Consider the following 27,522-nt stretch of genomic DNA (forward strand, 5'->3'; position numbering starts at 1 on the left):
CAATTAATAACCACATATGAAAAATAATAAACTCAAATTCAAGTATAAGTTCACAATGACATTTCGTTTAATTTGGTCCAAATCTCTAAATAACCTATGTAATATAAATGAGAATACATACCAACGAGTATTTGTACCACCAGTTGAATACATGGCCCTATCATGATAGATAGATGACTTGTGCGTTTGAGTCTTTTTCTTTAAGAACTCTGTCACCAAACTTATAAGATGTGTAATTTGCTTCTGTTCTTCCTCTCGCTCTTTCTTTTCCTCCTTACGCTCTCTCCTCTCCTGCTCCAATTGCCTCCGCAGCTCCTCACGCTCCATCTTCATCTCCTCCATCTCAGCTTTAAGTTTCTGCAACTCCTCAACATGGTCTTGTGACACACGACTAGGTGTGGAAGAAGATGAAGAGGGCTTCAGCCCATCCCCAAATCCAAGAATGTATCTCTTCCTTTTTTCAAGTGCCTTCCTAGACATCTCCTCTGATGTTAATTGCACACCGGATTGAGAAGATTCTTCTCGCAAGCTCAACATCTTTGACTGTCAATGCAAAGGTAACAATAGAATTAAATGTATATAACCTTGCAAAAGCAGAAACTGATTTAAATGATTATTGAGATTTTAGATACCTACATGTTTCACGGCGCAAATAGGATCAATCCACTCTTTGTTCTTCTTGGTATGAGTTTTTTTATAGAATTCTGGAAGTTCAAAGTTTTCAGAATCATTAAACTCCAGCTGCAAAGTGTAATTTAAATTAGCATATAGCCACTACATAATAAGAAAACTAGAATAACTGTCAGATCTACTTGCATAAAAGGATTTCAAAAATATACTTGCAGTAAACTAGAATAAAAAATCTACTTGCAGCGAATTGTTTATTTTACAATAGCCAAAACTATCCCATAGACTGTTTCACAGGCAGTTTACTAAAAATATAGCTAGTACATACTCAAAAACATATTACCGGTATAGTCATTGTTGCAACAAATGACCGAGATCCTGAACAATGATTGTACTCAAGCTTTTTCTTATTCTTTTTGCCAGTTTTTGATCTCACCTTCAAAAAAATACAAATTAAAAATCTAAAGAAAACATTATGATCAAATATTTTACTTATAAACTCTGAAGCACTAAATATGTAAGTTACCTTGTGTTCTTTGCTTTTCCACACATCGTCAATTAAGTGGCGCCAATTCTCTTGAATCACATGTTCGTATGGATGACTATAAGGGTCCACATGTAAGACATTCTTAAGATGTTTGTAATGCAATTTCATATTCTGCCTCCAATTTTTGTGAATATTGTAGCATTTTCTGTGGACAACTTGCTGAGCTACTAGATTGCCATGATAATCATCCGAGATTTTGATCTTGTCCTAAAAACATAAGTAAAACCATTATGTAGTATGATCAATGTAACTAGTACAAGTACCTAAAAAAATATTGTGCAATAAATAATTACAAGGACAGATTGTATGGTAGCAGATTGAGTAGCCTTGTCTACATGCCGCCACGTCGATATGCCCTTAATTGGACACATTCTCCTAATATACACCCCAACAGATTGGCTACCTTGGGGGCATTAATACCACATAAACCATTCCACTTATCAAGTACTGGAACACAGAGCTTTTCTCTGCCATTCTGGGCAATGAGCTTATCAATTTCTTTCCCAACTGTCTTACCCCGCACGCGCTTTGATGATGAACCTGCTAAAATACTTAAATACTTTAGGCCATAAGACAAACCTGCTAGTGATAGATAAAGAGAACGCAAAAAAAACACACAAAACCACTGAAATGCCATCATTTTACCAAGAATATCTTAGCAATAACAAGATTCAGAAAGATGAGTTTTCTCACCCACGTTGTTGGCAATAATAGGTGGACTTGAAAGCTCGTGGGTTTGCTGGGTAAAAAAGGTGGGGAGCAGAGTAGGTTGGGCAGCCATCACAGGCACAAGTTCAGCATCTCCAAAAGAATTCAGTCCTTCATTATCAGATGGCAGAAACTCTTCATCGTCATCGCCATTGCTAATCTTGTTCGGTCCTTCATTACCAATCTGATTTGAACAAAACAATGCCTTGGACATGCCCGGTATGCTAAGAGCCTCTAATCTCATTGAGTTCATTTCATTCCTTTTTTGCCTTTGCCTTTCATATCCCGTCAGCTTCTGGGACAAGCACCCAGGCTTCACAAATTTTTTACCTACTTTGTGCATCTTTCACAATAAAAACCAGACAGATACATTATATTCAGCCATAAAGAAATATGGAGTAAAAAGTACATCACACTCTCCATAAAAAACAGAAGCATGTAAGATAAAAATGGACGATTTTCATTAACATAAAAATATGTTCAACTTTGCCATAGATAGATCATTAGAGAAATATATCATGGCTCTAAATCTAGATATGTATCACTGTCACTATCAATCTCTTCTTCTTCATCGCTAGGCTCCTCCATTCCATACCACGGCACTCCACCCAAACTTTGCACAAGTAACCGTAGAAGTCAATCGGTTGCCCTTCGTGGTCCCCTTCAACAACTAACCCACTATTCTGGCTTTTACGACGGTTGTCACGTTCGATGGTATGGAATCGGACACCGTTACAAAAGCACCTTGAATATATGTTGACTATTGGACGAGGACCGTTGGCCAATGACCATAATTCATCAGTAGCTTCCGGTGATCGCTGGTTTTGAAGTTGAGTCATCTATAACAAAAAATGACATAATATGTTACTTCACTTTCAAATACAAGGATAACTCAAGGTGCCTACATGTTAATTAATTTTGCTTACGCGATCTTTGAACCACTTGGGAAATTCTTTACGTTATCTGTTTGTGATGTCAACTTCACTCTCACCTTGTATGTAGTTCTTGTGTTCCCTATTCGACATTCCGTAACATATAAGTAACATATAAGACCAAAACAACTAAATATACAATAGCTGAACCTTAATAAGCAAGTTAAAAAAACGTACTTTCGATATTGATCCACTTTAGAACTATTGTATAAGATAAACCATTCAGCCATCTCGAGTTCATTAAACGGCACATCAGGTCCCCTTCGAATTAACCCAAATGGTCGGGCACTTTGAGTGAAGACTGCTAACCCCGTGCCACGATCACCACCGTCATCATTTCTTTCTTCTCTGTTAAACACTGTTTCGATTCCATCGAGGTACATTGAGCAAAATGTTGTACTCTCTTTAGAAATATAAGCCTCAGCGATAGAACCTTCTGGGTGAGCTCGGTTGGCAACAAATCCTTTTAGAACTTTGAGTAACCTACGGTAAATAATAGCTCAAAGCTAATAGAAAATTTCTTACATGTACAATAATATACATGATTACTATTCCTACTATACGGTAGCAAACAATTACCTTTCAATTGGATACATCCATCGATATTGCACTGGCCCTCCAAGAATAGCCTCGCAAGGCAAGTGAATAGTTAGATGAACCATGACATCAAAGAAGGCAGGAGAGAAAATCTTCTCAAGCTTGCAAAGAATAAGAACAATTTGGTCCTCTAATTTTTTCAAATCAGCTATTTTTAATGCCTTGGAGCACAATTGCTCAAAGAAATTGCCTAACTGAAATAATGCAGTATTAAGTTCTTTGTTGAGGTACCCACGCATTCCAACTGGAAGAAGGCGTTGCAAAAGAATATGATAGTCATGACTTTTCAGATCCGATAATTTACCACCTTGAGTACTTACACAGCTAGAGATGTTTGCCGCATAGCCATCTGGAAACTTAATCAATTTTAAAAAATCACAAAACCCTTGTCTCTCTTGCGGGGACAATGTGTACAATGCTGGAGGCTTCTCATAAGATCCGTTCGTCCGCTTTTTTAGGTGTAACTCCTTCCGTATACCCATATCTGCCAAATCCATGCATGCTTTTTCTGTATCCTTGCATTTCCCATCTACGCCCAGTAATGTCCCAACAATATTTTCTACAATGTTTTTTTCTATGTGCATGACATCCAAGTTGTGACGCAGCTTGAGTGTTTTCCAATAAGGGAGATCAAACAAAATACTTTTCTTGGCCCAAATCGTGTCATCATCTTTGCCCCTTTTTCTTTTCTTATTAATGCTTGGATGCTTGCCCAACGGCTTGTATGTCCCTGAATTAATTTGCTCCAAGATCTCTTCTCCCGTGAACTCTCGTGGCGTTGACCTGTCCTTACTTTTACCATTAAAAAGCTTGCTCTTTCACCATATGTGGTTCTCAGGCAAGAAACGCCTCGCACCCATATAGCCAATCTTACTCCTCAAACGTTCTGATGAAGCATCTTCGTTACAAATGGGACAAGCCAAATAACCTTTTGTTGGCCATCCAGACATGTTACCATATGCAGGAAAGTCATTAATGGTCCACATGAGAGCAGCACGCATTATAAATGTACTTCCACTAGAGGCATCATAAGTTTGCACGCCATCCTTCCAAAGCTCTTTCAACTCATCAATTAATGGCCTCAAGTAAACATCTATTTCTTTACCAGGAGCCGTTTTTCCGAGAATAAGCAATGACAGCATACAAAATTGCTCTTTCATACACTTCCATGGTGGAAGATTATAAGGCATCACGATAACGGGCCACATACTGTATGATGTGCTCATATTTCCAAAAGGATTGAAACCATCAGTGGCTAGCCCTAACCTCACATTCCGCGGATCCTTGGAAAACTCAGGATGTTGCCGATCAAAGTTCTTCCATTCCTCCCCATCAGCCCGATGTCTTGATGTTTCGTCATCCACTTGCTTCTCCTTGTGCCATCTCATATCTACAGCTATTTTCGGGGCAAAAATAAGCGCTTCAATCTCGGTATCAGGGGAAAGTACCGCAAAATTTATGAGGGATCTTCTTACCGTTACCATCATTCAGCTTATATCTAGGCTCATCACATATAGGGCATTTCTCCAGGTTCGCATTCTCCTTCCAAAAAAGAGCACAATCATATTTGCATGCATGAATTAGCACATATCCCAAACCCAAATCTCGTAAAAATTTCTTGACTTCATAAAGGGTCCATGGAACAAACTTATCACACTTCGGTAGAATTTTCTTGTATACCTTCATGTTCATGTCAAAAGAGGAATTGCTCCACTGGTTGTACACCTTAATATGAAGCATCTTAATAACGAATGATAATACTGTAAAAGTTTTGCAACCAGGATAAACGGGTCGTTGAGCATCATCGAACAACTTATCAAAATTCTGTGCATCCTCCCTCCCCAAGTTATTAGGCAATTCGTTAATATCGTGATTCATGAAAGCGCCCACGTAAACAGCTTCCAGCATATTAGACAATTCGTCCCTATCATCGGTGCCATCCCCAGCCATTCTATCCTCAACACCTCTACCATTGTCATAGTTAGCATCATTTGAAACACAAGATTGATGCACGTGAACAGATTCTCCATGTTGCACCCAAGTCTTGTAAGAAGGCGAGATTCCTTTCAACATCAAATGAATCTTGACAACTTGAATGCTTTATTTTTTGTCATTCATGCACTCGACACAAGGACACCAAATATCATTTGCTGAGCCTAAATTTGCCACCGCAAATTCAATAAAAGACTTCACCCCTTCTTTATACTCTTTACTCTTCATTCTATTTTTTATTGTCATCCAACTCTTGTCCATTTTGACTGACCTACAAAGTACTTCATCAAGTTAGATTGATTAGTTTATAGATTTATTTTTGTATCCTGCAAAAAAAAGTTGCAGCAGAAAACCAGGGGCGGCCTAATATATTTGGGGCCTAAGACAAATTCAGTGAATGAGACCTTTTCTTTTTTTTATTATTATAATAATAATAAATTTTAATAAGTACAAAATAGTTAAAAAAATGATATGAAAATAGATAGCTGTCAAGTATACTATTTCAACAAAGATGCATGAATCTAACAAAGATAGACAAGAAGTCTCTTCAGTTTAATATAATCCTTGAATAGAAGCATGAAAAAATAATTAGTTTAAAAGAAGTCCCATCCCACCATCTCCCATCTCCCATCTCCCCTTCGATACCCAAGCTACATCACAGCACGGCAACCATTCAATCCAAACAGAAAGGAGAAGAAACAAAAAGGATAAAATTAAAAGAATCTCCACCCTCTAAGAAGTCCATCTCCAATCCCCCTATCTTTCTTCCCGATGGCCCAACTGGATCAAGAGTAACGTGAGGGAAGGAAAACCAAGACCAAAACCAAAAAAGTGAAGGGATGAAAGATAAGAGCGGCTTCAGACGTGTATCAAGCCAACCAAATCCCTCCCCTCTCTTTCTCTCCACCCAAAACAAAACTACCGACCCCAAATCCTTCCTCGCTCTCTCTCCCTGCTGGCCCAAGAAAAGGCCCTCTCCCTAAATCCCCTTCGCCTCCTCGCTCTCTCCCCTTCGCCTCCTCGCTCTCTCTCCCTGCCGCCCTGACAAGAAGCCCTCCGCGGTGGCTGTGGCGGCAGCAAAGGAGGAGAAGCCCTCCGCGGTGGCTACGGAGGCGGCGAAGGAGGAGAACCCCTCCTGGGTTTCTTCTTCTCCCGCCTCGCCTCTAAATTTTCCGACAACCCCCGACGACCCCGGCCACCTCTCCTTCTCCCTCTCCCTCTCCCTCTCCCTCCCGGCCTCTGCTAAATCAAATTCCAGAAGACACATATGTACCTTGGAACGCCGACGCTGAAGAGATGAGCGAACGGGCGAACCCGACGACCCCCGGCCACCTCTCCCTCTCCCTCTCCCTCTCCCTCCCGGCCTCTGCTAAATCAAATTTCAGAGAACACATACGTACCTTGGGATGCCGATGCCGAAGAGATGAGCGAACGGGCGAAGGCGACGTGCGGGTGAAGGCAAGGAGTTAAAGCCGAATAAAGGAATAGGAAATTAGGATTTGTTTGGTTTCTCACACGTCCCCACATGCATACTTTTCTCGACTAAATTTTTTTTAGTCGCCGGAGGTGAACCTTTAGGGACCAAAATTTAGTCGCCAAAAATTTTACCTCCAGCCCGCACGAAATACTGGACTCGCGCCAACTTGGTTTTGATTTTCTGCGATCAAATATGCATTTAGTTGGTGTAGGACAATCATTCAGTAACTAACAAGGATGCATGCAAATTTATTTCTAAGCGGATTTTCGATCCTGCCCGTAGGATGTCCAAGAATTCTATATATTTCTAAGCGGATTTCCGTTCCCACGTCCGCATGCCACGTATCCTGTCGATCCGTATATTTATTTTACAAGGAGTCAAGCACCGAGCTCGAGCTTTTAAAATTATATTATAATAATAAAAATAAAAAAGAATTTAAGTATGAAGAAAAGTTGTGGGATTGAGATTCAGCCGAAGAGACGAGGATATGCCTAAGTGAATTAAGGTGTTAAACGGCACCGTTTGAAAATAAGCAGTTTTTTTTGTTTTGAACTTAGAAATTAGCATCTTACAGGGGCTAGTACAATATCGTTTGGTTTTACGGGAACCTTCCAGTACCAAAAATTTGGTCACTAAAAAACTCAAACTTTCTGCCAACTTGGTATTATTTTCCGCGACCAAATATGCATTTAGTCGGTGTAGGACAATTATTCAGTAACTAACAAGAATGTTGGTCGCAGATGGCCTTATTTTCAGCGACCAAACGTTAGTCGCCAAACATTTTACCTTCACCCCGCCAACTTGGTTTTGATTTTCTACGACCAAATATGCATTTAGTCGGTGTAGGACAATCATTCAGTAACTAACAAGGATGTTGGTCGCAAATAGCCTTATTTGCAGCGACCACTATTCATTAAGTCACCGAAATTAAGTGGTCGCTGAAAGTTTATTTTCTTATAGTGATCACGAACTGCAGGGACGGACTGAGCTCGCGAAATACCCAAGCATTCCTAGCCATCCATACCTGATAAGTTATGCAAGACGTCCTAATAGCCATACGATGCATCTGGGAGGTACCAGACTAATGCCGAACCTCCTCCAAAAAGTGGTCCCTCTGGCTATGTTGAGAGAATTGTCCTCCGATTGGTTATTGAGCTAACTAGAGATTGGTCGTCTTTTATGCACCGGCAGAAGGCAGCAAAAAGCTTCTCTTCCTTTGAAGTAAACCTTGGAATTTCAATGTGTCACTTTTTTAGATCTCTTCTCCTTTCGATAAAAACAAAAAAAAAATTTGAGGTCTCGAGAAGAAATGGGTGACATTGTGGCCATTCGCATTATGACTTTTGCTGGATCACCAAGTGTATTTTGGCAGAACTTGATTTTGTCCGATTTCATTCTATTAAAGAGGATGTATTGTGTTTTTCCAACACTTTGTCTAAATAAAAAATAAAATTAGACTCCCCCGGTGGGAAGTGAGCTAAAGTGTTTATCTAAGGGAGTTATAAAGCCTTTTGGGAAATGTTGTTGCTGATAACAGAACTTTTGTCAGTAAAGATTTTTGGAGGTAAAACTTTTAACAAAAAGCTTTTGCTATTCAGTAACTACACATGAAACTATAATATCTATTTGGCAACCAAATTGTGAAAGTGAAGAAAATGATAATAAAAAAAATTGGTGCTTAATTTCAATTTCTTTAACTTTATGTAACATTGAGAGTTGTTATTATAAAGTATAAAGTTTACAAATTATATTATTTTAAATACTATAATATTACGATAGTACAAAATTGTAAAATAACAGTATAAAATTAGAAATATAATATTGTTATACTATCGAAGTCTGATTGTTACAATATAATATGATATAATATAGATTATCATAATATTAGTATAACATAATATATTGTAATATAATAATATAATACAATTATATGATAATATATTATATTAAGCTGTCATAATATTAGTATAATGTAATAGCATATCATAACATATATATTATATTATAATATAATATTATACTGTATAGTATAAGTATATATTATATTATAATATAATATAATTACTTAATATATTATAATTATTATTACATAATATTGTATTATTATAATATATGGATGTGATATTGTTATTTTTATATTATAATATTATTTTCATGATTAATATAACATAGTATAAAGTACGGTTAATCTATAATTTATATATTTTATTTTATATAAATATTATTTTTTAAAAATAATGCAATAACTATAAAATTTTAGAGTATTTTAGTCACATAGACAACTTCCAATGAATTTCAAAAAGCATTTATGAAGAGAAGTTTCAATTTGGAGCTTTTGCCAGGTTTTTAAGCATATGGAAAGAATAGAAAGCTTGTTTCAAGTTTTTTTTTTTATCAAACATCTGTATATCACTCATAAGTACTTTTTGGGCTCCAAGAAGCGTTTTTAGCTTCTCCAAAAGCAATCCTGAATGGAGCTAAATCTTTTACATTGAGAGAGGGCAATGCAACTGCTCCTAATTTAGCCCCAGCATGGCAATAATCTTTCAACTTGAAATTGTTCCAATCCATATTCTTTACTATTTTTTTTTATGGATAACTCACCATATATTATGTGATCGTAGCCCACTTAACGTGTACGATTTCATGCCGACCTATAATAAAAAAGCTTATCTACCAAAAATACTGGAGACCAGTAGATAAATCTTAACTACTCACTACCCGACCAAGTCGCCCCACATTATTTATCCTCCAACCTAACCACCCATTTAAAACACAGCACTGGACTGCTCAGGACATCATCCTATAAAGTTTTGAGCTTGCCGCATCAGGTCTAGCCAATTCTTTTGATAGAAATGGCCAACAAGAAAATCTAATGATGATTTAAACACGTATGATTTGGAGTTCTATTAATATGTATTGCAAGACCATAACTGAGAATTTTTAATTTTGTTTGAGATGGTATGATAATTGTATGAAGCAAAATGAGAAAGAGAGCATCTGAAGGGAAGATCCAACGAACTTCCAAGAGATGAATTTGAAGTTGCGATGCTTACTATTTCAAGAACAAAATACGCCAGGTTACTAACTTTGAATTCTACAATAATAAGTCCAAAGCACAAATTAAGACCTTGCTATTATATTATACTTTGTCAACCGTCAAAGGGCTGGGTGGCCCAAAACCCTTTAATAACACAAGCTAGCGAAACAAAATAGTTTATTTATACTTTGCATCGTTGATAGTCGATACAAAGCGATGGCAGTGAAACCAAAGCAAGAGGTTACTCCATTATGGATATCTGATAGGACTCAAACGTAATACCGAAAAGCCTCAGCCAACATCCAATCTAATTAGAAGGATCCCTAGAGTGATGCTGAGGATCCGGTCCTCCGGGGCTCGACCGCTGCGACTCGTTCACGACCCGCGTTGTCTTCCCTCGCATCGGCCCTGTCACGAACACCATCGTTTTCCCTGCCTTGGTTTCCACGAGCCCGTTGGTCAGCTCTTTTTGGCTTAGGACTCGAGATTCGGAACTCCATATGGAGGTGATCACCAAAATGAGACACACAGAAAACCTCAAAGTCCCCATTTCTTCTCCTTAGCCGGTAGGCCTATTACTACCAAGTGTGCAAGGGTCTTGCGTCCGGATCCAGCTTATATACATGTTAGCACCGACCATAGCCTATAGTTTAAGCCCTGAGTACAAGTGGAGTCCAAAATGTGCCGTTTGGGTTGGCTTCTCGTGATCAGAAGAAGGAAATAAAAGGTCTCACAAACGGTTTGGTTTTGCCACTTTCCAAGCTGGCCCCTACGTACGGGATATATATATGGTCCTCCATTAATCTAAAACTCCTAGCACCAAAAGGATACCTCGGACCTTTAATTATCATCGCTCATCGCACATCTCGGTAGTCTATAGGAAATGACTAAAGTGTGGATACAGTCATTGGTATTTGGCTATCCATATATCATCTCCACGGTGGATGGACTAAATATATAAGGGTGGCCAAATCATGGCCTACTCTTGTGAGCATTTCCGTAGAGGCACGCAAGTATGGATACGTTATGGCCCGCTCATTCATTTCCACTCAAATGATAGCCTCTGATCCGTGCTTTCTTAGCTCTTCTTGCTCATGCCTATCCAGTATTTCCCTGCCTTTTCAAGATCGCAGTGGTGCGAAGCTCAGCCAATGCGGAGTAGGACGAACCCACTTACCTACTAGTCGATTGAGTGGGATTCGATTCGATCCAGGGCAAAAATCGCGGCTTTTGAGGGCAAGAGACGGCCAAATGCGCGCGGCGGACATGGCGTCATACATAGTTCAGTGTTATCATGGTTCGAATAAAGTAATTGGCAAAATAATAGGTCTAAGGTTTTATCACCTCACTGTGTCTTCGACAGCTTGATTATGATTTAATATTTACATTCTTGGAAAATGACTCTTGGTATATATTTAATGAAATAATGGAGAATTAAGTATTGTGTCATTTTGGAAAATGACTCTTGAAGCCATCGTCGTCTCAAAAGCAACGCAACTGCCGCCTTGGAAGAGAAACTAATAATATGGAGGACAGCCAGCATCAAGCTCGAGCAAATAGTCAGGTAATACCAACTCCTTTTATTTATGTTGCACTCTATGATATCTATGTGTTTGTGGTATAGACCATCTAAATGCCATCTATGTTCAACACGACCTAAACCTAACTAATGATCAGAATGTCTAAAAAAAAAAAAAAAAAAAGCTAACTAATGGCAAGGTTTTAAGCTAAGAAGGTCTCCAGCATCACAATAACTTCGCTGCGTTTATGGTTAGTATTGGTAGTATTGGAAGATAACCATGCTCCTGAATTTAATAGTGCTAAGGCCAGCTAATAGTCCTACATCCCTTATAAAGTTGTGGATCTCCGGGGCTTGGCGGCATCAATGAGGACAAAGAAGATGCACGAATCACCCTCTAATGGAATAGGTCGCAATAGATTGCTCAAATAGTACATGGACGCTTAAGCGATGCAAGGGGTATGTGGCACAACAGTGCTATATTGACACGCTATATATATATTGTCCAATAACCATAGGACGTAGTGCATACAGCTCAAGCTAATAAGTATACAACTGGAAAAATTCAATTTCAACCAGCTTAAAAGCAAACCAACTGCTACTTAGATGTCGTAGCATTGAGAAACGATAGAAATAATATGGACCCAGTAAACGTGAAATTTATAACAAAAATGCGGACGTCCTATTTCTCTTTCGACTCGTAAATGGCGCTGCTTCAATACGTGGCCGTTTTGACTAAAGTGGAACAAATGGCCTAAAGCAAATATTATGCAGGGAAGAATGTCACAGTTGAAAATCAAAAACTCTCTGAAAGATTTTGAACAGAAAACAACATGAATATTCACACTGATGCATAGAACAGCTGTCCTTTTCTTTTTCTTTTCCTTTTTGGAATAAAACATTTAATTATATTCCACATTCAAAAATATTTCAATAAATTTACCTTCAATATTGGTGTCTATCCTAATCAAACCATCATCTCAAGATTCTTCTCCAAAAAACTAATCAGATGAACATTTGAAATCTGTAGGAAAAAGATTCATTCATCGCATGAATCGAGTTTCAATCAACTGTTCCATTCACATGATCACAGAAAATTAAGCTGTAGAAACACCCTTCCACTCAGCAATTCACCATCATAATTTTTGTTTCAAAGCTCAAGTACTAGCATGAATGGTACAAAGAGCTTACAGCAGATCAGCTGCTGGTTCATATAGGTGGTAATAGGATATCACCTTTTTTTCAGTACTCCTTAGACTGCAGGCTCTTAGCGAACCTCTGAAGGGCACGGATGTACCGATAATGAAGGTAAACAAGGTTAATATCTGGTTAAAAAGAAAAAAAAAAGAAAAGAAAAGAAAAAAAGGAAATAGGTTTTAGATATGGAAGGATATCTTCTCCTCAAATTTGGGATGGTTCAGCATCAGCAGTGCATTGTTGTTTACAATTGCACGAACTAGTAATTCCTTGGCTTCCTCATGCTTCTTTTTGAGCATGTTGCAGATCTGAAAAGATTATCATCAGAACTTCCATACTTTCAAGAACCAGTGGCAGATATCAGTAAGCAAAAATTTGGGTGAAAAAATCTGATTGACTTGACATTTCTGACATGTAGGAGTTTTAGATTGGTTACAGAATTCTTATATTTTGATAGCATGGCTATGTGGAAATCAAACTGATAGAGCTTCCCTCCAAGAAAAAATCCATACAAATGAAAATAGAACGGAGATACTGAAGAACGGAGATTCGTGTTCAACAGGCATACTAGTAAGATTGGCTGACAATTGTGCAATGACTAGAAAGATTCACCCAAGCAATCTAAAAAATCAGCACTAGATTGGGATAATCGATTTTATGCATCTTCTCAAACACCAGGAAGTTTTGAATGAACCAACAAGACTCAATTAACTTTCATTTTTTTTCCAGCTTCAGTTCATCACATGATGGACTAATAAGGCCTCATAATGTTTCAGTGATCACCTCTTTCAGTGGAGTTGCAAGCCAGCTGGGCAGCTGGTTGTCAAGCACACATAATACTACTTATTAGATCACATAATGGAAGACTGCAACTAGACATGGCCAAATTGATACTAGCTATTACATCAAATCAAATATTCTGGCCAATTCAACCAGGATTAAGCAAGCAAATTCATGATTAGACAGGTAGAATTATGAGATGGTCCATGATGTACGTGTGGCTAAGAAGAACACGAAAGAACAAAGAAAGCAAAGTTCACTGAGGGTAGAAGATGTAGAAAATCCCACCTAGGTTTGATACCATGTGGAGAAAACCACACACCATCCGACAAATATGTAGAATGGCACAATGACTTGCGCAATAAAATTGGCTGGATCAGGATCACCTTGAACAAGCACCAAACACAGAGACAAACTCGCAAGAAGAATAATTACCGAAGAGAGAATAAATTTGGAGAGAGAACAAAATTATTTTCTCATTTAGAGAAAAAAATATAAAGGCCACAAACAACAAACTCGGATCCCTATTTTTTAAGACACCAAAACTTTCCATAATTAAACAAAAGACTGCTCTCTCTTTCTTTCAGTTAACAGGGACACCTTCCCACAAAAAACAGCTTCACGTGAACCTCTCTCACGCTATTTTTCTTTACATACATACAGACATATATACATATGTACATACATACATACATATAAGTATGTACGTATATCTATCTATCATGCCTCCCCTCTCTCTTATTAACTAGTCCAGTCCTCTCTAAAACTCACACGAAAACACTTAATTGGGACACCTCAGCCCCTAGCCCAACACCACTTCAAAAAAAAAAAGGAAACTACTATTATATTGTTATGTAAACCAACCGACTCCCACCACTAATAGACTGTGTCTCTTCAACCTAAGGCTTAATCAAGCTAACATAGACCAGCACTAAAACCAAAATTAAAAATATGGTATCAATGCCAACCGCTATATGCTGGATATGACTTATGACCTTCATCCAAAACTTACTGCCTGGTGCATTTAGACATAGCAGTGAATGAGTCTTATCAGATCTATCTGGGATCATCCTTATAAAACCTTCTTCAGTCCTCATCTTTGGAACTTCAGTAACTAATAAGATTATAAACACAATGTTTTCAGATATATTCCTACACTATCTGGGTCTTTTATTGGTCTTCATCCCTTTCAAATGACAAGTCTGCAGAAATTTGAACCCTGCACCTTACTCAGTCTTTTTGATCATGCCCATAACATCACAATCTGTTATTTCTGCTTTTGCTTATTATTTGTGCAACCACTAACTTTTACTGAATGTACTCATTAAAAACTTCATTTTAGTTTTACCAAAAGTTTTCATCTCCACTGACATCTCGGTTTGTCTTGGTATAAGGCACGTTCCAATATGATATATCAAAAATATCGCTCCCAAAAATCTCAGTTTGATACAAATGATAAAATCCAATATATCAGTTGAGACTCAATGAATATATTGGGCGAGAAATTTTGCCACTAAGCAAAAACGTAGGCCAAGGTTAAACAAAGATATCGATATTATCGAACAATATTTTTCTTCATATTAGACAATATTGTAGAGTATTATTTATTTCTTAATTAATTCTAATCGATATCTCAGTTGAGATAACAGAGATAATCTGATACCTCAATATCTTGACCAAGATGAAAAATAGGTCATATAATTATATATAAAATAATTTTCTAATATAAAATAATTTGTAACATAAAACAACTCATATAATTATTTATAATTATTTATATATATACTTATATATAAAATAATTTTTCTAACACAAATACATGAAATGAAAATTCATAATATTTATATTTTTTCTTTATTTGTTTTGGCATTTATGCTCAAGTAAATGAATATGCAACTTTTTCTAACATTTTTTGATGTAAACTAGTAATCCCGAACTAAAATGATTTTGTTTGGAATATAATATTTCTACTAATTCTTAAATTTATCTTAAAATTATAATAAGTTTGAATACTTAAATTTTATATTAATCAATAATGTAATATATGTGTATCTCAATGTCTAATATATTTTCCATCTTTATTTGCCATTAAACTTTACAAGGATAGTTACCCTGCATTTAAGTATCTGCATAGTTTATTGCATATTCAATATTTTGATACAAGTTGTTATTATAATTTTCTGTATTACATTATTATATAATGTCTTTTATTAATAATTTATTTTCAATTTTTAAAGTTACGTGATATTTACTATTCCATATTTTATATGCACTATATATAAATATTAGTAAAAAAAATAGTCAAATTCTAGCCTTGGCCAATCTCATGATATCTCACTCAAGATGATGAGATCTATTGCCCAAGATATCGCACTACCTCAGTTTAAAAGACAATCAAGTCAAATTTCACTAGTAAACAGATTATCTTGGCCAAGATAAACCGAGATCTCGATTTATCTCGATATCAGCCCCTGCCAAGATGACCAAGATCTCGGTCTTTAAAAACCTTGATTCCACCACACCTACCTTACTAATGCAGTGGTAGACTCATGTTCATTATTTCACCGATACTTTTCCACTAATCTTGTTTATTAAGCATAAACATGGTATTTCACCAAAGGTTTGTTACAATAAGATGCAACAAAATATTTTGAGAACCAAGCTAAATAGGCAAGGCATGTGCTTGAGTCCCTCTTAGATATACTCTCTCCTTGATTTTGCTAGTACAATTAGCGATCTCAAAAACTACTTTAAGATATATTGAAAACATTCTTAAAAATTCAAGTATTGTGCCAAAAATCTTGAAAAATAAGAACTTGAATTATGAAACATAAGCAATATACAGTCTTTATGAGAGAGGAAAAAATATTGAAGCAACAAGATGATTGGTGGTTAAAGAAAATAAACATTAAATCAGGTTTTATGTTTCGGTGCTTGATTTTTCTGTAATCCTTACTTGCTGTGTCATGAAAGAGGATGTCTATGTGCAGTAACTCCCTGCATGGCTTTCCTATATTCTACCATAAATTCAGAGGGGTCCACGCCTCCATGGTGCTCTTGCATGGTTAGAGGTCTAACATCGTTGGCATAGGCCTTCTTCCTTGTAACTGTTCATGCAAAGATCATGAGACCACTACTCCGGATGAGATCTCCAATTATATATTTCCTAGATATTCTATAAAGCACTCGTCATGCTCATATCTGAATACCACAAGAGAAACCCCTTAGATTGATGAAAGTTCTTGCCATTACTCTCTCCAAAAAACTAAACCTCCAGCTTTTTTTCAGGGTGAGAGACAGTATACAAAATAGATTTCTCCTCGCATGCACTCTTTTCCCTTCCTTTTTTTTTCTTTTTCCTCCAACAAGGGTGATACACTCATCTGGACCACTTATAGATCTCTACATTCTCCCTCTTTGCCATTTTATTCAGGAATTCAATTTTACTGAGAATCTATTCTGTAACTTTGGATCAATTTTCTCTATTTCCCACTTATAGATCACTAGTTTGTTCATAAATACCTAACTTCTGATTATGCACAGCAACATGTGGCCTAGGAGAGAGCACTAGCTTTGGCAATAAGTGAAAACTACGAGAAATATATATTAGCTTTACTATCAATTAAAACATATAAAACATTAAATAATGCAAAATCAAAGGTGACATGCTAATTAAACATCTGCACCAATGCATACAATCTAACGAAAACTTGAAAGCATAAAATGATCAACTAATGTTGCATTTAGTCAAACAATATCTTCAGTTCTTATTTTGCACACAAGAAAAAGATGGCTTCTTTGCTTACAATGACAAAAGAGTCCTACTTAGTTTACTGTTAATAAAGAAATGGCAAGGGAGACACATGGGACAAAGTAGGAGTCTAAAACTCATAACATGGTAATACCTATGGATGCTCCTATTAAATAAGCTAGTGATTGTAATTTTCATTATGCAATTTGAATATTAATAAGAACAGGAAACTGTATCCATCCCTAATGTTCTAGAAGAAACGAGGAATTGACAGAAACTGGTGTGTTGTTACAACTCATATTTAGGGAGTCAGCAGCTAGAAAAAATCTAGAGTCCAATCAAGAGATGCCATGAAGACTAGAAAGCCCCTTCAGCATAATTTAGTGAGGTGCTATATATCAAATTTTAAGCCAAACTTAACATTTAATCGAAGTTGTATTTAGAATTATTTTACCTCATACAAAAGAACTAACAAACAACAAGTATGAAATACATAATATACTCACACCATCAAGCTCCTTTGCACAGGATTCAGCTTTTTCCACATTTCCATCACTTTCTATCAGTACATGCACTTCAAAATCCATCATGCTTCCCGCCTTAGGAGCACCATTCGGAGAAGTTCGATTATCAACAGACACACTGCTGTGAGGAGCTTCCAGCTTTTGAGTTTCTGGAGCCTAACCATCAAGGAAAGCAATATAAATAAAATGATAATATTAGACTTATTATCATCACAATAAATATGATTTGCAGTGAAGGGCCTTGAAAATTAATTTTTAAGCTTGTTTTAAATATCTACCACCTCACTATCAGGTTTGGGGGATGCGTCTGATGGTTTCCTGCATAATATGACAGCACATTCATCATAATCAAAGAACTTGCTACAGTAAGCAATGATCCTCAATGTTTGTTAGTGCAAAGGAACCTTCTTTCAGTAGAAGAGTCCATAATACGTTTTAATGGCTTTAAGGTCTCTGCATCTGCTCTTGCTTCCTGAAACAATACACAAACATTGATATCAGTACCAACAGTATACAGATAAATCTGCAAAGGGAAAAAAAATAGAAGGTAGATATTTGCTTTTCACACAAAAGCACCGTATGATTGCAGAATATGACAAAATACATTCATAGAACCATGGTTCGCCGTATTGGCCCAAACCTGAACAGTATCGGATGTACCGTACCATACCGGCTTGGTACTGGTACACAGTACGAGAGGCGTACGGTATGCCACAAAGACCCCATACTGTACCGACACAATTCTAGTATGGCATTGGTACGAGGTCCAGTACCAAGACGGCGAACTTTGCATTAAAAATACTTATGCAGATATTACTAGTATGCCCAAATTCTCGATTTTATAAGTAGCCTGACCACGAAAAGAGGCCACGTGATACTTGAACTTAAGGCAGTTACATTTTGCATTTTATTCCTTAATTGTACACCTGCATAAAGCAACACATTGAAAAAGAAAAATATTTGAAAAATGGATTAAAGACAATGGGCTGACTTCTATTTTTTTGTAGATAATAGAGACTTTCCTAATGCCTTTGTAATACTCTATAAGATTTTCATAATGCTAAATATCAAGTGCCCATTTCGGATGTCAACATAAGAAATCAAAGGTGATTAGTGGCCCAACAAAGTTGGCATGGTAACACGCTTAACTGATAAAGGTGGTGATATTAGATGATGTAAAGTCAAGATAAGAATTACAGAATACGAAACAAATGCGCTAGAGGAAAATTAGTATTTAACAAGTTGGAGGTAATTTGTTCAGGAACTTCTTTTTTCAGTATGTGCTGCATAAGCCAGAGATAGCCTAGTTTAAGAGAGTGCTTGTGATCTGTGTTTCAGGGATCTGGAAAAAGAAAAGAAAGCGTAAAAAGTCTGAATGGAAGGTAGACTTTATGGATACCTGCTTTGATAGAAGGATATAGGTATACAGCCCCTGACATGAACGACGGCTGACATGAGATTCACAATAGCTGGGATGAGGATTTTCTTAGAAATTTCATTTGTTTTTTCCCCCTCTTTGTATCCATTTTGAGTTTTTTCAATCACAAGTATGTGAAACTTGTCCAAACTTCTCCAAAACGGATCAAAGTAATGAGGCATACTTACCACCCAAAAATCTAGTCTTTTCAAGCAATCAAATGTTTAAAAAGGAGGCCTTTTCTTTCATACAACGTAATGTTGTTACTGATTCCTTTTAAATTCCATTGATCCTAAGAATGCTTTCCCTCTATTAATACCCATACATGCTGACTTCTAGCTTGCACTGTTACTTCTCTCTCTAGTAGCTTTGGTACATATTATTATATTGCATCACCTTTTTTGCCAGAGAACTGCTATATTATTTTTTAACCCTCAAAGCTGGTCTTCCTCATCATCTTCATAAAAGGGAAAATCTAGTTTCTTGTTAAAATTAGAGATTTTCTCATGCATATATTGGCACCATGTATATCTTAAGCAATAATGAGAAGTAGAAGCAGAAAATTCAGTCTATCAAACACATCCAGTGATACAAATTTGTAGAAGATAATAGAATAAACACCATCTATATTCCACTGGTTTGCAATATTATACAGATATCAAGTGAGCAAAAGTATAAAGGACCTCAAGTGTCTTGCGCTTTAAAGATGGGCTTAACAGTGCATGTTTCTCTGTGATAACAGTGTTGGCCACCTTGGGGGTTAAGTTTCCCCCTAAAAACCTTACTGATTTTATTTCTTTCTGCATCGTGGAATTTGGAATTCTGCTGTTTACTTTTGTTATCCTACACCCACAATCATTCTGATATTAAGAAAATCTTCTACTAATCAGTCTCAGCAAATCAAACCAATTAATTGGAGGGAAAAGATGCAGGTGTTCTACCTTGAAGTCATCGAGCCAGATATATCACATTTTTTGTCATCTTTTGGAGTGATATCTTGCCCTTCAAAGGAAATGTTCTTGAAGCCTTTCAAAGGTGCATAGCCTGAAACAAGATTAGAAGTGATACTCTTTGCATTGTTACTTGCAGTAGACTGTTTGTGCAGGTTGGAAGGATGAAGTTGGAAACTGCAAGGAATACATACAGGTTCTAAGCACAAAACAGGTCATTATATTCAGAGTAAAAACCAAAACTATATGCAAGTAAAATATTTGGCTTTGATCGAATTATTAAAAGAGTTAAATTAGAAAAATTACAAAATATGTTTCATGAATATCAAGATCATCAGATTGTATAATAAAAATGAAACACTGAATATACTAAAAGTGAAGAACGAAAGAATTTGTTATAGTTAAAAGAAAAGAAAGAAAATGTGAAATAATATTATCCAACCCAGAATGACAGTGTTAACTGCTCACATCAATTAGAAATAAGTGTAAGAGGCAGTTGTAATTGGAAATGTTTATTAGGGCCCATGATGGTTTTGGGCTATCGCTGTTATAAAGCCAGATCATCATTACTAAAGCCAGATCTTAGTTAACGATTTAAAGGGATAATTTCCATTTTTGACCAACTTTCCCTTAAAAAGGTGAGGTAGAATACTTGGGAGACAGTGGGAAACTCTTGTAGTGATGTGCTAATAATAGACCATGCCTAAACCAAGCATCAGTTTTCTCTAGACTTAGAAAATAAATAAAAAAAATTACTAGAGTGCTGAAAGTGCAATTCAGACAGATAATGCCTGGCCCTATTCCTTGGATCTTATTTTGTTTCTATTATAGTGATGTCTTGTTGGCTTTTTCCTTTGACCTTTTGGCCTTTCTTTCTTTCATTTTGCTTTCTCTGCAAAGTGAAGGTGAGGGTTCTTCCCAAATTCTTATAACAGAAATAGTAAAACATGTCATGCATCTCTTATAGTATTGGCATATCCCTAACCCTATGTTTGGTTGGGGTCATAAAAGGGAGGATAGATGGGGTGGAAGGATGGATAGGCCCCAACCACCATTTGGTTCAAACAATCTTCGGAATGATGGATGACAAGGAGGGATTATCCATCCATCTTGGCCCACCAATTTGCATCCTCCCAATTCCCAATTTGGGAGGATGCAAGGAATGATGGATGAAGCATCTGAGAGGTAGATTTTTACATTGATAAAATTACCCCTCATTAATTTTTTAACAAAATCCAAACACTACTTCTATTTTTCTATTTATATTCACTATTTTTAGTTAACAATTTACATAAAATCAATTAACTATTTAAATTAAATTACAAATTAATTAATTATTTATATAATTAATATATAAATAAAATAGTTCATATATAATTAATTTATAAAATTATTTATTAAATTAAATTAAATTAAATATTTATATAATTTTTCATATAATTATAAGTTATAAATATTATAAGTTTACATATTGCCCTACTCCTTTAATATAAATAAGTGTTATAAATTAATAATAATAATACTTTTTTATCAAAGGATAGTTTAGTAAAAATGTCATACAAATATTATCAATCTTTCCTTTCATTCCTCCTATACCAAACAAAGAAGAAAAATATTCCCGTCCATCCTTCTATGTTTCACCAAACATATGGGAGGATGGATGTCTCTCATCTATCTTTTCTCCCCTATACATCCTTCCCCCAATCCATCCTTCGTACCAAACAGAGGGTAAAAGTTATTTCTATGCGGTATTAAAGAAAAAGCATTGACAATAACAACTAGCCCTGAAAGACTTAGATTATCACAGTCATGTTCAACATAATACTTGAGCATATAAACGGGTTGTTTAATCAGCTTGGGCAAGTCATGTAAGGGTTCCTCACTCAGAAGTATCATTGTCTTTATTACTTCTTTTGCTTTCCAAAAGAAATGGCACACTTGTTTTTAAAGATATATCATCAGACTTCAAAATGCCACCCTCCAGATTCTGAGCTAGTCCATCATTTGGCTTGGATTCTCTGCAGTAGGAAAAAGCAGAAAAAGATAATTTATTCAACCTAGTTAGACAGTTGAGAGCTTAGATATTGGAAACTTACTGTAGTTTACCTTTTTAAACTTGTAGGATACAAATGCATAATTTCCATTTTCTTGTTCTGCAAACCATGAAGATGCTTTGGTGTTGATGCTGTCGTTCGTTGAGATAGACTGCCTTCTGTAGTGTTCATAGATCTTAATTGTAAAGCAGATGCTCCTTTCTCTTTTGTTGACATGGACTGAACTAATCTGGAAACCCTACATAGAATATGTTGCCATATTCAGCAAAGTAGCCCTAAAGCAGGTTCTACTGATAATAATCTTCTGAACAAAATATCCATCAAGCGACTTTCATGTAATTGTATGCTATTTTATCACTAAATTCTCCATTAACATGCATTATAATATTACCCAGGAGATACAGGCATGCAATATATGGGATAACATAAGTGATTGCATAACAGTAATTAGTAGGATAACATTTTTTTCTGATGCAATCTTGTGCTGGATATTTTGTTTAAAGGCCAGATAATATAAGATGTCAAAAGACTAGAAAAATATTGGGCAGGTTAAGTCATAATGCAAGAGGTTGTGCAGATTCTACAGTTAAATGAATCAAATCTTGGACCTAGACAATTGCTTGGTTTCAGCCAAAGAAATGATAACATATATCGTAAGCAGAAGTGTTTCCTGATAGAACTGAATTATGAATGCCAATACACAACTCACCTATTTGATGGTGATGGAAGAAAATTTGACCTTTGGTCCTGCTTCTTTCCAGTGTTCTTGATTGCAGGAGCATGTTTCTGTGAGACAGAAGGATTTTCAACATTCTTTTGATCTTGATTTGATTCACTACAAGATGTGCTTGCTCCAGAAACCTCACTTTGGTTCCCTTCATGTTTCTGGAACTTGTGATTAGTATCTAGTGATTCTGCTTTACTCTTTGGCATCCAGCATCTTGAGTTATATGAGTTTGCAGGGCTAGAATTCCTGGATTGTGAACTATCTACTGATTTCATACTACTTTCTTGTTCTCTGGCTATATTTTCTTTTGCAGAAACCGAAGTAACAAGTTCTGCTTGAGTTTGATGAACTTTTGCATGTGTTGAACCATCACCAGATACAGAGAGGAGAGCAAAATCTTGGGGAGCTTTTTCAGCATTTGGTTTTATGGGCCATTTTCCATCTGATTGTTCTATGTGCTGCTGAATAATATGAGTTTCATTTTCATTTTCTCTAATAACAGTTTGCTTCTCGGTAGATGTCTGTGCTTCAGGACACACATCATAATGCAATAGATTTGAGATGGAAGGCTTAGCATTATCTACTATGCCAGGCTCTGTAAAATGAGAAGGTCTTGAAGTGGCCATATTTTTTTTATTTGGTATTATCTTAGTGCCATTGGAATTCATGATTGAATTACATCTGGAATCTATGCCCTTGTCAAGCTTTATAGAACAGTCAGGTTTAATATCATCCATGCATTTACTAAGCTTCTTTTCTCCTTTCACCAGCTTTGAGTCAAGATCAAACTTATCCAACCTGGATCCAAGAAAAATATATGGATTAGAGAATTCATTCTCGGACATACAGACTATTTTGATAGCAAATATATCACAACAAAATTTATGAAAGAAATTCCAACAGATAAAAAAGAATAATCTTCGACATAACATGTATGCAACACACATACTCATTAAAATCAAAAGAAAAGGAGAATTTGTCCTTTGTTGATTCCTGCTTTCCCAGAAGAAGTTCTTTGGAAGATTTTTCAGTGGTCTTTGCAGTCTTGTTTACTGGGCTAGAGAAGTCCAGATCAGACATATCCATTTTGAATGATGATAGTTTGTCAAAGTCACTGCCAAGCTCAAAGTCATCCCTGGTTTAGAGGCTGCACTGTCAGCATCCCTTTTAGAAAAGTGGATATTTTTTTTGGAATATAGGTTGCAAATATGAGATGCTTTTTCAGATGATCAAAACTTTAGCTCACAGATATTTAAATTAAAGCAAGTGGGGATACCATTAAAAGAACACACTCACAGTTTGTCAAAGTTAAAGGATTTTTTTCCGATCAGAGGAACTGTTTCCACATCAAAATCTATTGCATCTTTTCCCATTTTTGCTGATGGCCAGGAGCTAAGGAAATCATTTCCAAAATCTTCATCTGCTCAAAATTGAAGTGAACATTACATTTCGGATCAACTCAACATCACAATATGTTTTAGAATACAACTGTAGATGAGTAAACATATCTTAAGACAGTCAAATCACTGCCTTGTATGCTATAAACCTGTTTGGCTGTTTCTCAATATTGCATCCACCATTTTCCAGCTCATGTTAGAATGATAGAATAGATATGTATCATGTTTGATAAGTTCTATAGTTCAATATATATCTGCCACTGATGAAAATGAAAAGTACTATTGATTTACATAAATTTAAGCATGCGATAACACATTTAACCTAATGGGCTTTTCTTTTGGTCACAAGTAGTTGAAGTGGCTCCTTTTTGTGAATTTGCCATTCTATCATATCAACAAGCCAAGCATATGCTATGTATCTGCACGCACAAAAGAACATGAGACAAAGAAGCAGATAAAGAGTTGAAATATTTGACATAAAAGGGAATTTTCTAGATGCAGACATTTATGAAAAGACATATAAGATAAGTGATGGAGAAAATCAACTAAGAGCATGGTAATTTGTTAATGAGATATGGTTGTATAAACCATGAGAGAAGTAGCTGCATAATTCCATCTAAGAGCTTTGCAATAGATTACAATTTTTTGGCTACCATGTTGCTAATAAGTGTGTTCTAATCTCTACCTATTTTTCATTTCTAGATTGTTCTTCACCTGCTTTCAGCTACATGCTACGAGCTGTCAGTACATGAACTGTTCCAGTCATCCTATTGCTGACCATGCCCATAACACTGATCAATAAAATCATCAAGCTTCTTCCAACCACTTAGGGTTCAGCATTCACCAATCATTCCTATTAAGAGTTACCTCTAGCATTGCTAGAGGTTTTCGAGAATTCATTTGCAAAGCCTCCATCCAAGTTAGCCAAGGCCTTTCTTTTTTCTTTCTATGCTCTTAAAAGCAAATTGGAGCAAACCTCCTGACTGGAGTCTCCTCAAATTTTAATTGCATATTCCCAAAGACCTCAATCAGTTTTCTATTCTATTGTGCTACGTTTAATTGATGCAATCCACATGACTCCTCGATATGTGCACTCCTAGTGCCACCAAAAATAAGGAAAATACATCAGACTTTCCCCCTCCTTGTTTGAGATGAAAATCTTTTATCACGAATGCCATTAAGAAAATTAACCTTACATGATTAATTTATTTCTGAAAAATTGGGCATTTTTTAGCACAATATCTACGGAAAGAGATAAAATCAAATAATTCCTCGAAGATAAACAAGAAATAAAAATCTATATCAGGAAATGAACAAAGAAGAACGGCAATAGATCAACTCATGGACCTGGACGGAGATAAATCGTCAGAGAGCTTTCTAAACCCATCTATGCATTCTTGAAGCAAGTCACGCAGAGGAAACCCTAAAATATAGAGAGTTCCTCGATAAAGCACGAAAGAAGCATCTAATCTCAGAACAAGAAACTAAAATAAAACTACTTTCAACAAATTCATGAAATAAAATAGAAAACATTCATTTACGAACTACTAGCTGCATTGTTCTAAAACAGTTCATTCTCTAGGGCGCGAGATAAAGATTATGTGCCGATATATCTAAATTAATTGGAGATCTGGAGAATCCGGAGCTCGAGTTCCGCTAGAAATCTACCAATACCTCGATAAAAAAAAAAAAAAAACACAAAAATCCAGAGATCGAATGCGAGAGTAAAGGAGAAAAAGAAGAAGAGATCGAGGGAAGAGAGGTGAAAGAACTTGAGATCATGCCTTGGTTCTTTTGCTCTCTTCGTCGGAAAGAACTGCTCCAAGATCGAAATCTCGCTCGAAGGTGAGGGAGACGAAGAGGGGAGATAGTTGCTTGCGCGGGACGCCACCGGGACAATTTATAGCCCAGGCCCCAAGAAGCGGGAAAATACCCGTTGCGGACGCTCCGTGTTAGTCTTGCACAGAATAAGAATTTGTATTTGAATTGTATATCTCCATGCCTGACCGTCCTATATGAGTGCTCCCAAGAGTCATCACGCCCACGATAATGAGGAAGGGGTTTGCTTTGAACCTTAGATCGATTTTGAGATATGTGCAAAATACAATTTTTGATATTCGATCATGTGTATCACACTCAAGATTCACCGTCTCGGTACCACATCCCGATCCGATGCCACACCAGCATAATATCGGTATGGTAAGTATCGGTATGCTACCTATATCGGATACCAGTACGAACCGGTATGGTACGTTCCATACTATACAATTCAAACCGGTACGATGTATCTTGTCACACATGATCTTTGTTTCGCATGCATCTCATGACATGGACCCATCTATGCTTAGTAGTGGGCACCTTTAATATATTTCATGTAGCATAGAATCAAAAGATATCCATATACGAAGAAAAAAATAGTAAAGATATATTTGTTTGGAGGGGAGTTGGACTCTAAAATAGGAACGGGAATGAATGACTCTAATTCGAGGAATTTTTTTTCCTATTCTTCTTTAGTATTCCATTTTAATTTCGATTTCGATTTCAGTCACCAATCAAATATGTCGGAGAATATAATTTTTCCAATTCATTCCGAGCATACCTGAAAGAACTCTTCAATAAGTTGCGATTTCTTAGTTGTTGTGGCTGTTGCTGCACACACCGTCGAACTATTGATGACAAATGAAGCTAGACTGCAAGATTTGAGTACCCTAAAGTGCTGTTTTTGAAGCTCAAAGATGGGAATCTATTTCAAGAATTCAATTGATAATTTTTTCTCCACAAGTTCCATTGATAATTTGGTTCTGAAACGAGACATTTCAAGTCTCCTCTACATTTCAGTGAAGGTAGGTTTTTTATTTTCTTTTCCGTGTTGAATGTTCTTGGATTAATAAATTTCACGGACCATGAAGCTGTCGGTTCAGACCATCTTGCAGGTGACCTCCTTTTAGAAAGCAAAATAAGATGGCAGGCTATACTGCATTGCATTAGTTGGCCTACGTGCATCCACCCAAAATAGGGCCTCTTGCTATCTTCTAAATCTTGAAAACCTTGAGACTTGTTTTCCTTTTCAACTCTTTTGAATAAATTATATAGAAATTCTCTAAATGTGCCATGTATTGATGGATGACTTTTGTTCCTCATCCTCCTGCCATGTATTTTCTTTTTTCTTTTTTGCTTTAAAAATACTGGGTCTATTGACATAGCCAAAAAAAAAAAAGGACTCTATATGATCTGCTCTGTTCTAAATCAACCAGGGCACAGGATTCAGTGAAGCCAGCTGCAAAGC

General features: G+C 36.4%; 2 protein-coding genes and 1 long non-coding RNA gene across 4 annotated transcripts; all 3 read right to left on the reverse strand.

The window, feature by feature from the left end:
- Positions 1 to 255: 255 nt before the first annotated feature.
- LOC149768740 (uncharacterized) lies at positions 256 to 1,041 on the reverse strand. The gene is made up of 3 exons (XR_016398497.1): positions 971 to 1,041; positions 637 to 704; positions 256 to 543 (listed from the first exon to the last, which is right to left on the reverse strand). It is a non-coding gene; the product is annotated as an uncharacterized LOC149768740 (long non-coding RNA).
- A 464-nt stretch (positions 1,042 to 1,505) lies between these two features.
- On the reverse strand, positions 1,506 to 4,191 carry LOC148715384 (uncharacterized). Its single transcript, XM_089926571.1, has 5 exons — positions 3,394 to 4,191; positions 2,811 to 3,297; positions 2,428 to 2,721; positions 1,868 to 2,225; positions 1,506 to 1,753 (listed from the first exon to the last, which is right to left on the reverse strand). The coding sequence occupies exons 1-5, from the start codon at positions 3,993 to 3,995 to the stop codon at positions 1,506 to 1,508; spliced, it is 1,989 nt and encodes a 662-aa protein (XP_089782697.1). The 5' UTR covers positions 3,996 to 4,191.
- Positions 4,192 to 12,464: 8,273 nt separating this feature from the next.
- On the reverse strand, positions 12,465 to 26,175 carry LOC113460942 (uncharacterized protein At4g18490). 2 transcript variants are annotated; one of them, XM_039125521.3, is made up of 13 exons: positions 26,021 to 26,175; positions 24,559 to 24,655; positions 24,136 to 24,259; positions 23,789 to 23,974; positions 22,822 to 23,637; positions 22,165 to 22,350; positions 21,942 to 22,076; positions 20,050 to 20,235; positions 19,792 to 19,951; positions 18,096 to 18,163; positions 17,970 to 18,009; positions 17,674 to 17,847; positions 12,465 to 12,944 (listed from the first exon to the last, which is right to left on the reverse strand). In XM_039125521.3, the coding sequence occupies exons 2-13, from the start codon at positions 24,617 to 24,619 to the stop codon at positions 12,816 to 12,818; spliced, it is 2,265 nt and encodes a 754-aa protein (XP_038981449.2). In that variant the 5' UTR covers positions 24,620 to 24,655; positions 26,021 to 26,175; the 3' UTR covers positions 12,465 to 12,815. The 2 variants fall into 2 exon arrangements, 1 of the variants encoding a protein (XP_038981449.2); XR_015969507.2 differs by lacking the exon at positions 12,465 to 12,944 and having other exon boundaries at positions 17,736 to 17,847; positions 17,973 to 18,163.
- Positions 26,176 to 27,522: the final 1,347 nt, after the last annotated feature.

The sequence above is a fragment of the Phoenix dactylifera genome, chromosome 1 (genome assembly GCF_051530095.1).
Source record: "Phoenix dactylifera cultivar Ajwa chromosome 1, Ajwa_hap1_PhDact_Kaust_v1.1, whole genome shotgun sequence".
Classification (NCBI taxonomy): Eukaryota; Viridiplantae; Streptophyta; class Magnoliopsida; order Arecales; family Arecaceae; genus Phoenix; species Phoenix dactylifera.

Excerpts from the sequence above, each read along its gene's own strand:
- LOC148715384 (XM_089926571.1), bottom strand. The coding sequence starts at position 3,995 with ATGCACATAGAAAAAAACATTGTAGAAAATATTGTTGGGACATTACTG. Across the intron at positions 2,722-2,810 it reads TCCCAAGTGGTTCAAAGATC|ATGACTCAACTTCAAAACCA; the intron begins GCGTAAGCAAAA and ends TTTTTGTTATAG. Across the intron at positions 1,754-1,867 it reads TATTATTGCCAACAACGTGG|GTTTGTCTTATGGCCTAAAG; the intron begins GTGAGAAAACTC and ends TATCACTAGCAG.
- LOC113460942 (XM_039125521.3), bottom strand. The coding sequence starts at position 24,619 with ATGGCAAATTCACAAAAAGGAGCCACTTCAACTACTTGTGACCAAAAG. Across the intron at positions 23,638-23,788 it reads TTTTCTTTTGATTTTAATGA|GTTGGATAAGTTTGATCTTG; the intron begins GTATGTGTGTTG and ends TCTTGGATCCAG. Across the intron at positions 18,010-18,095 it reads GACTCTTCTACTGAAAGAAG|GAAACCATCAGACGCATCCC; the intron begins GTTCCTTTGCAC and ends CATATTATGCAG.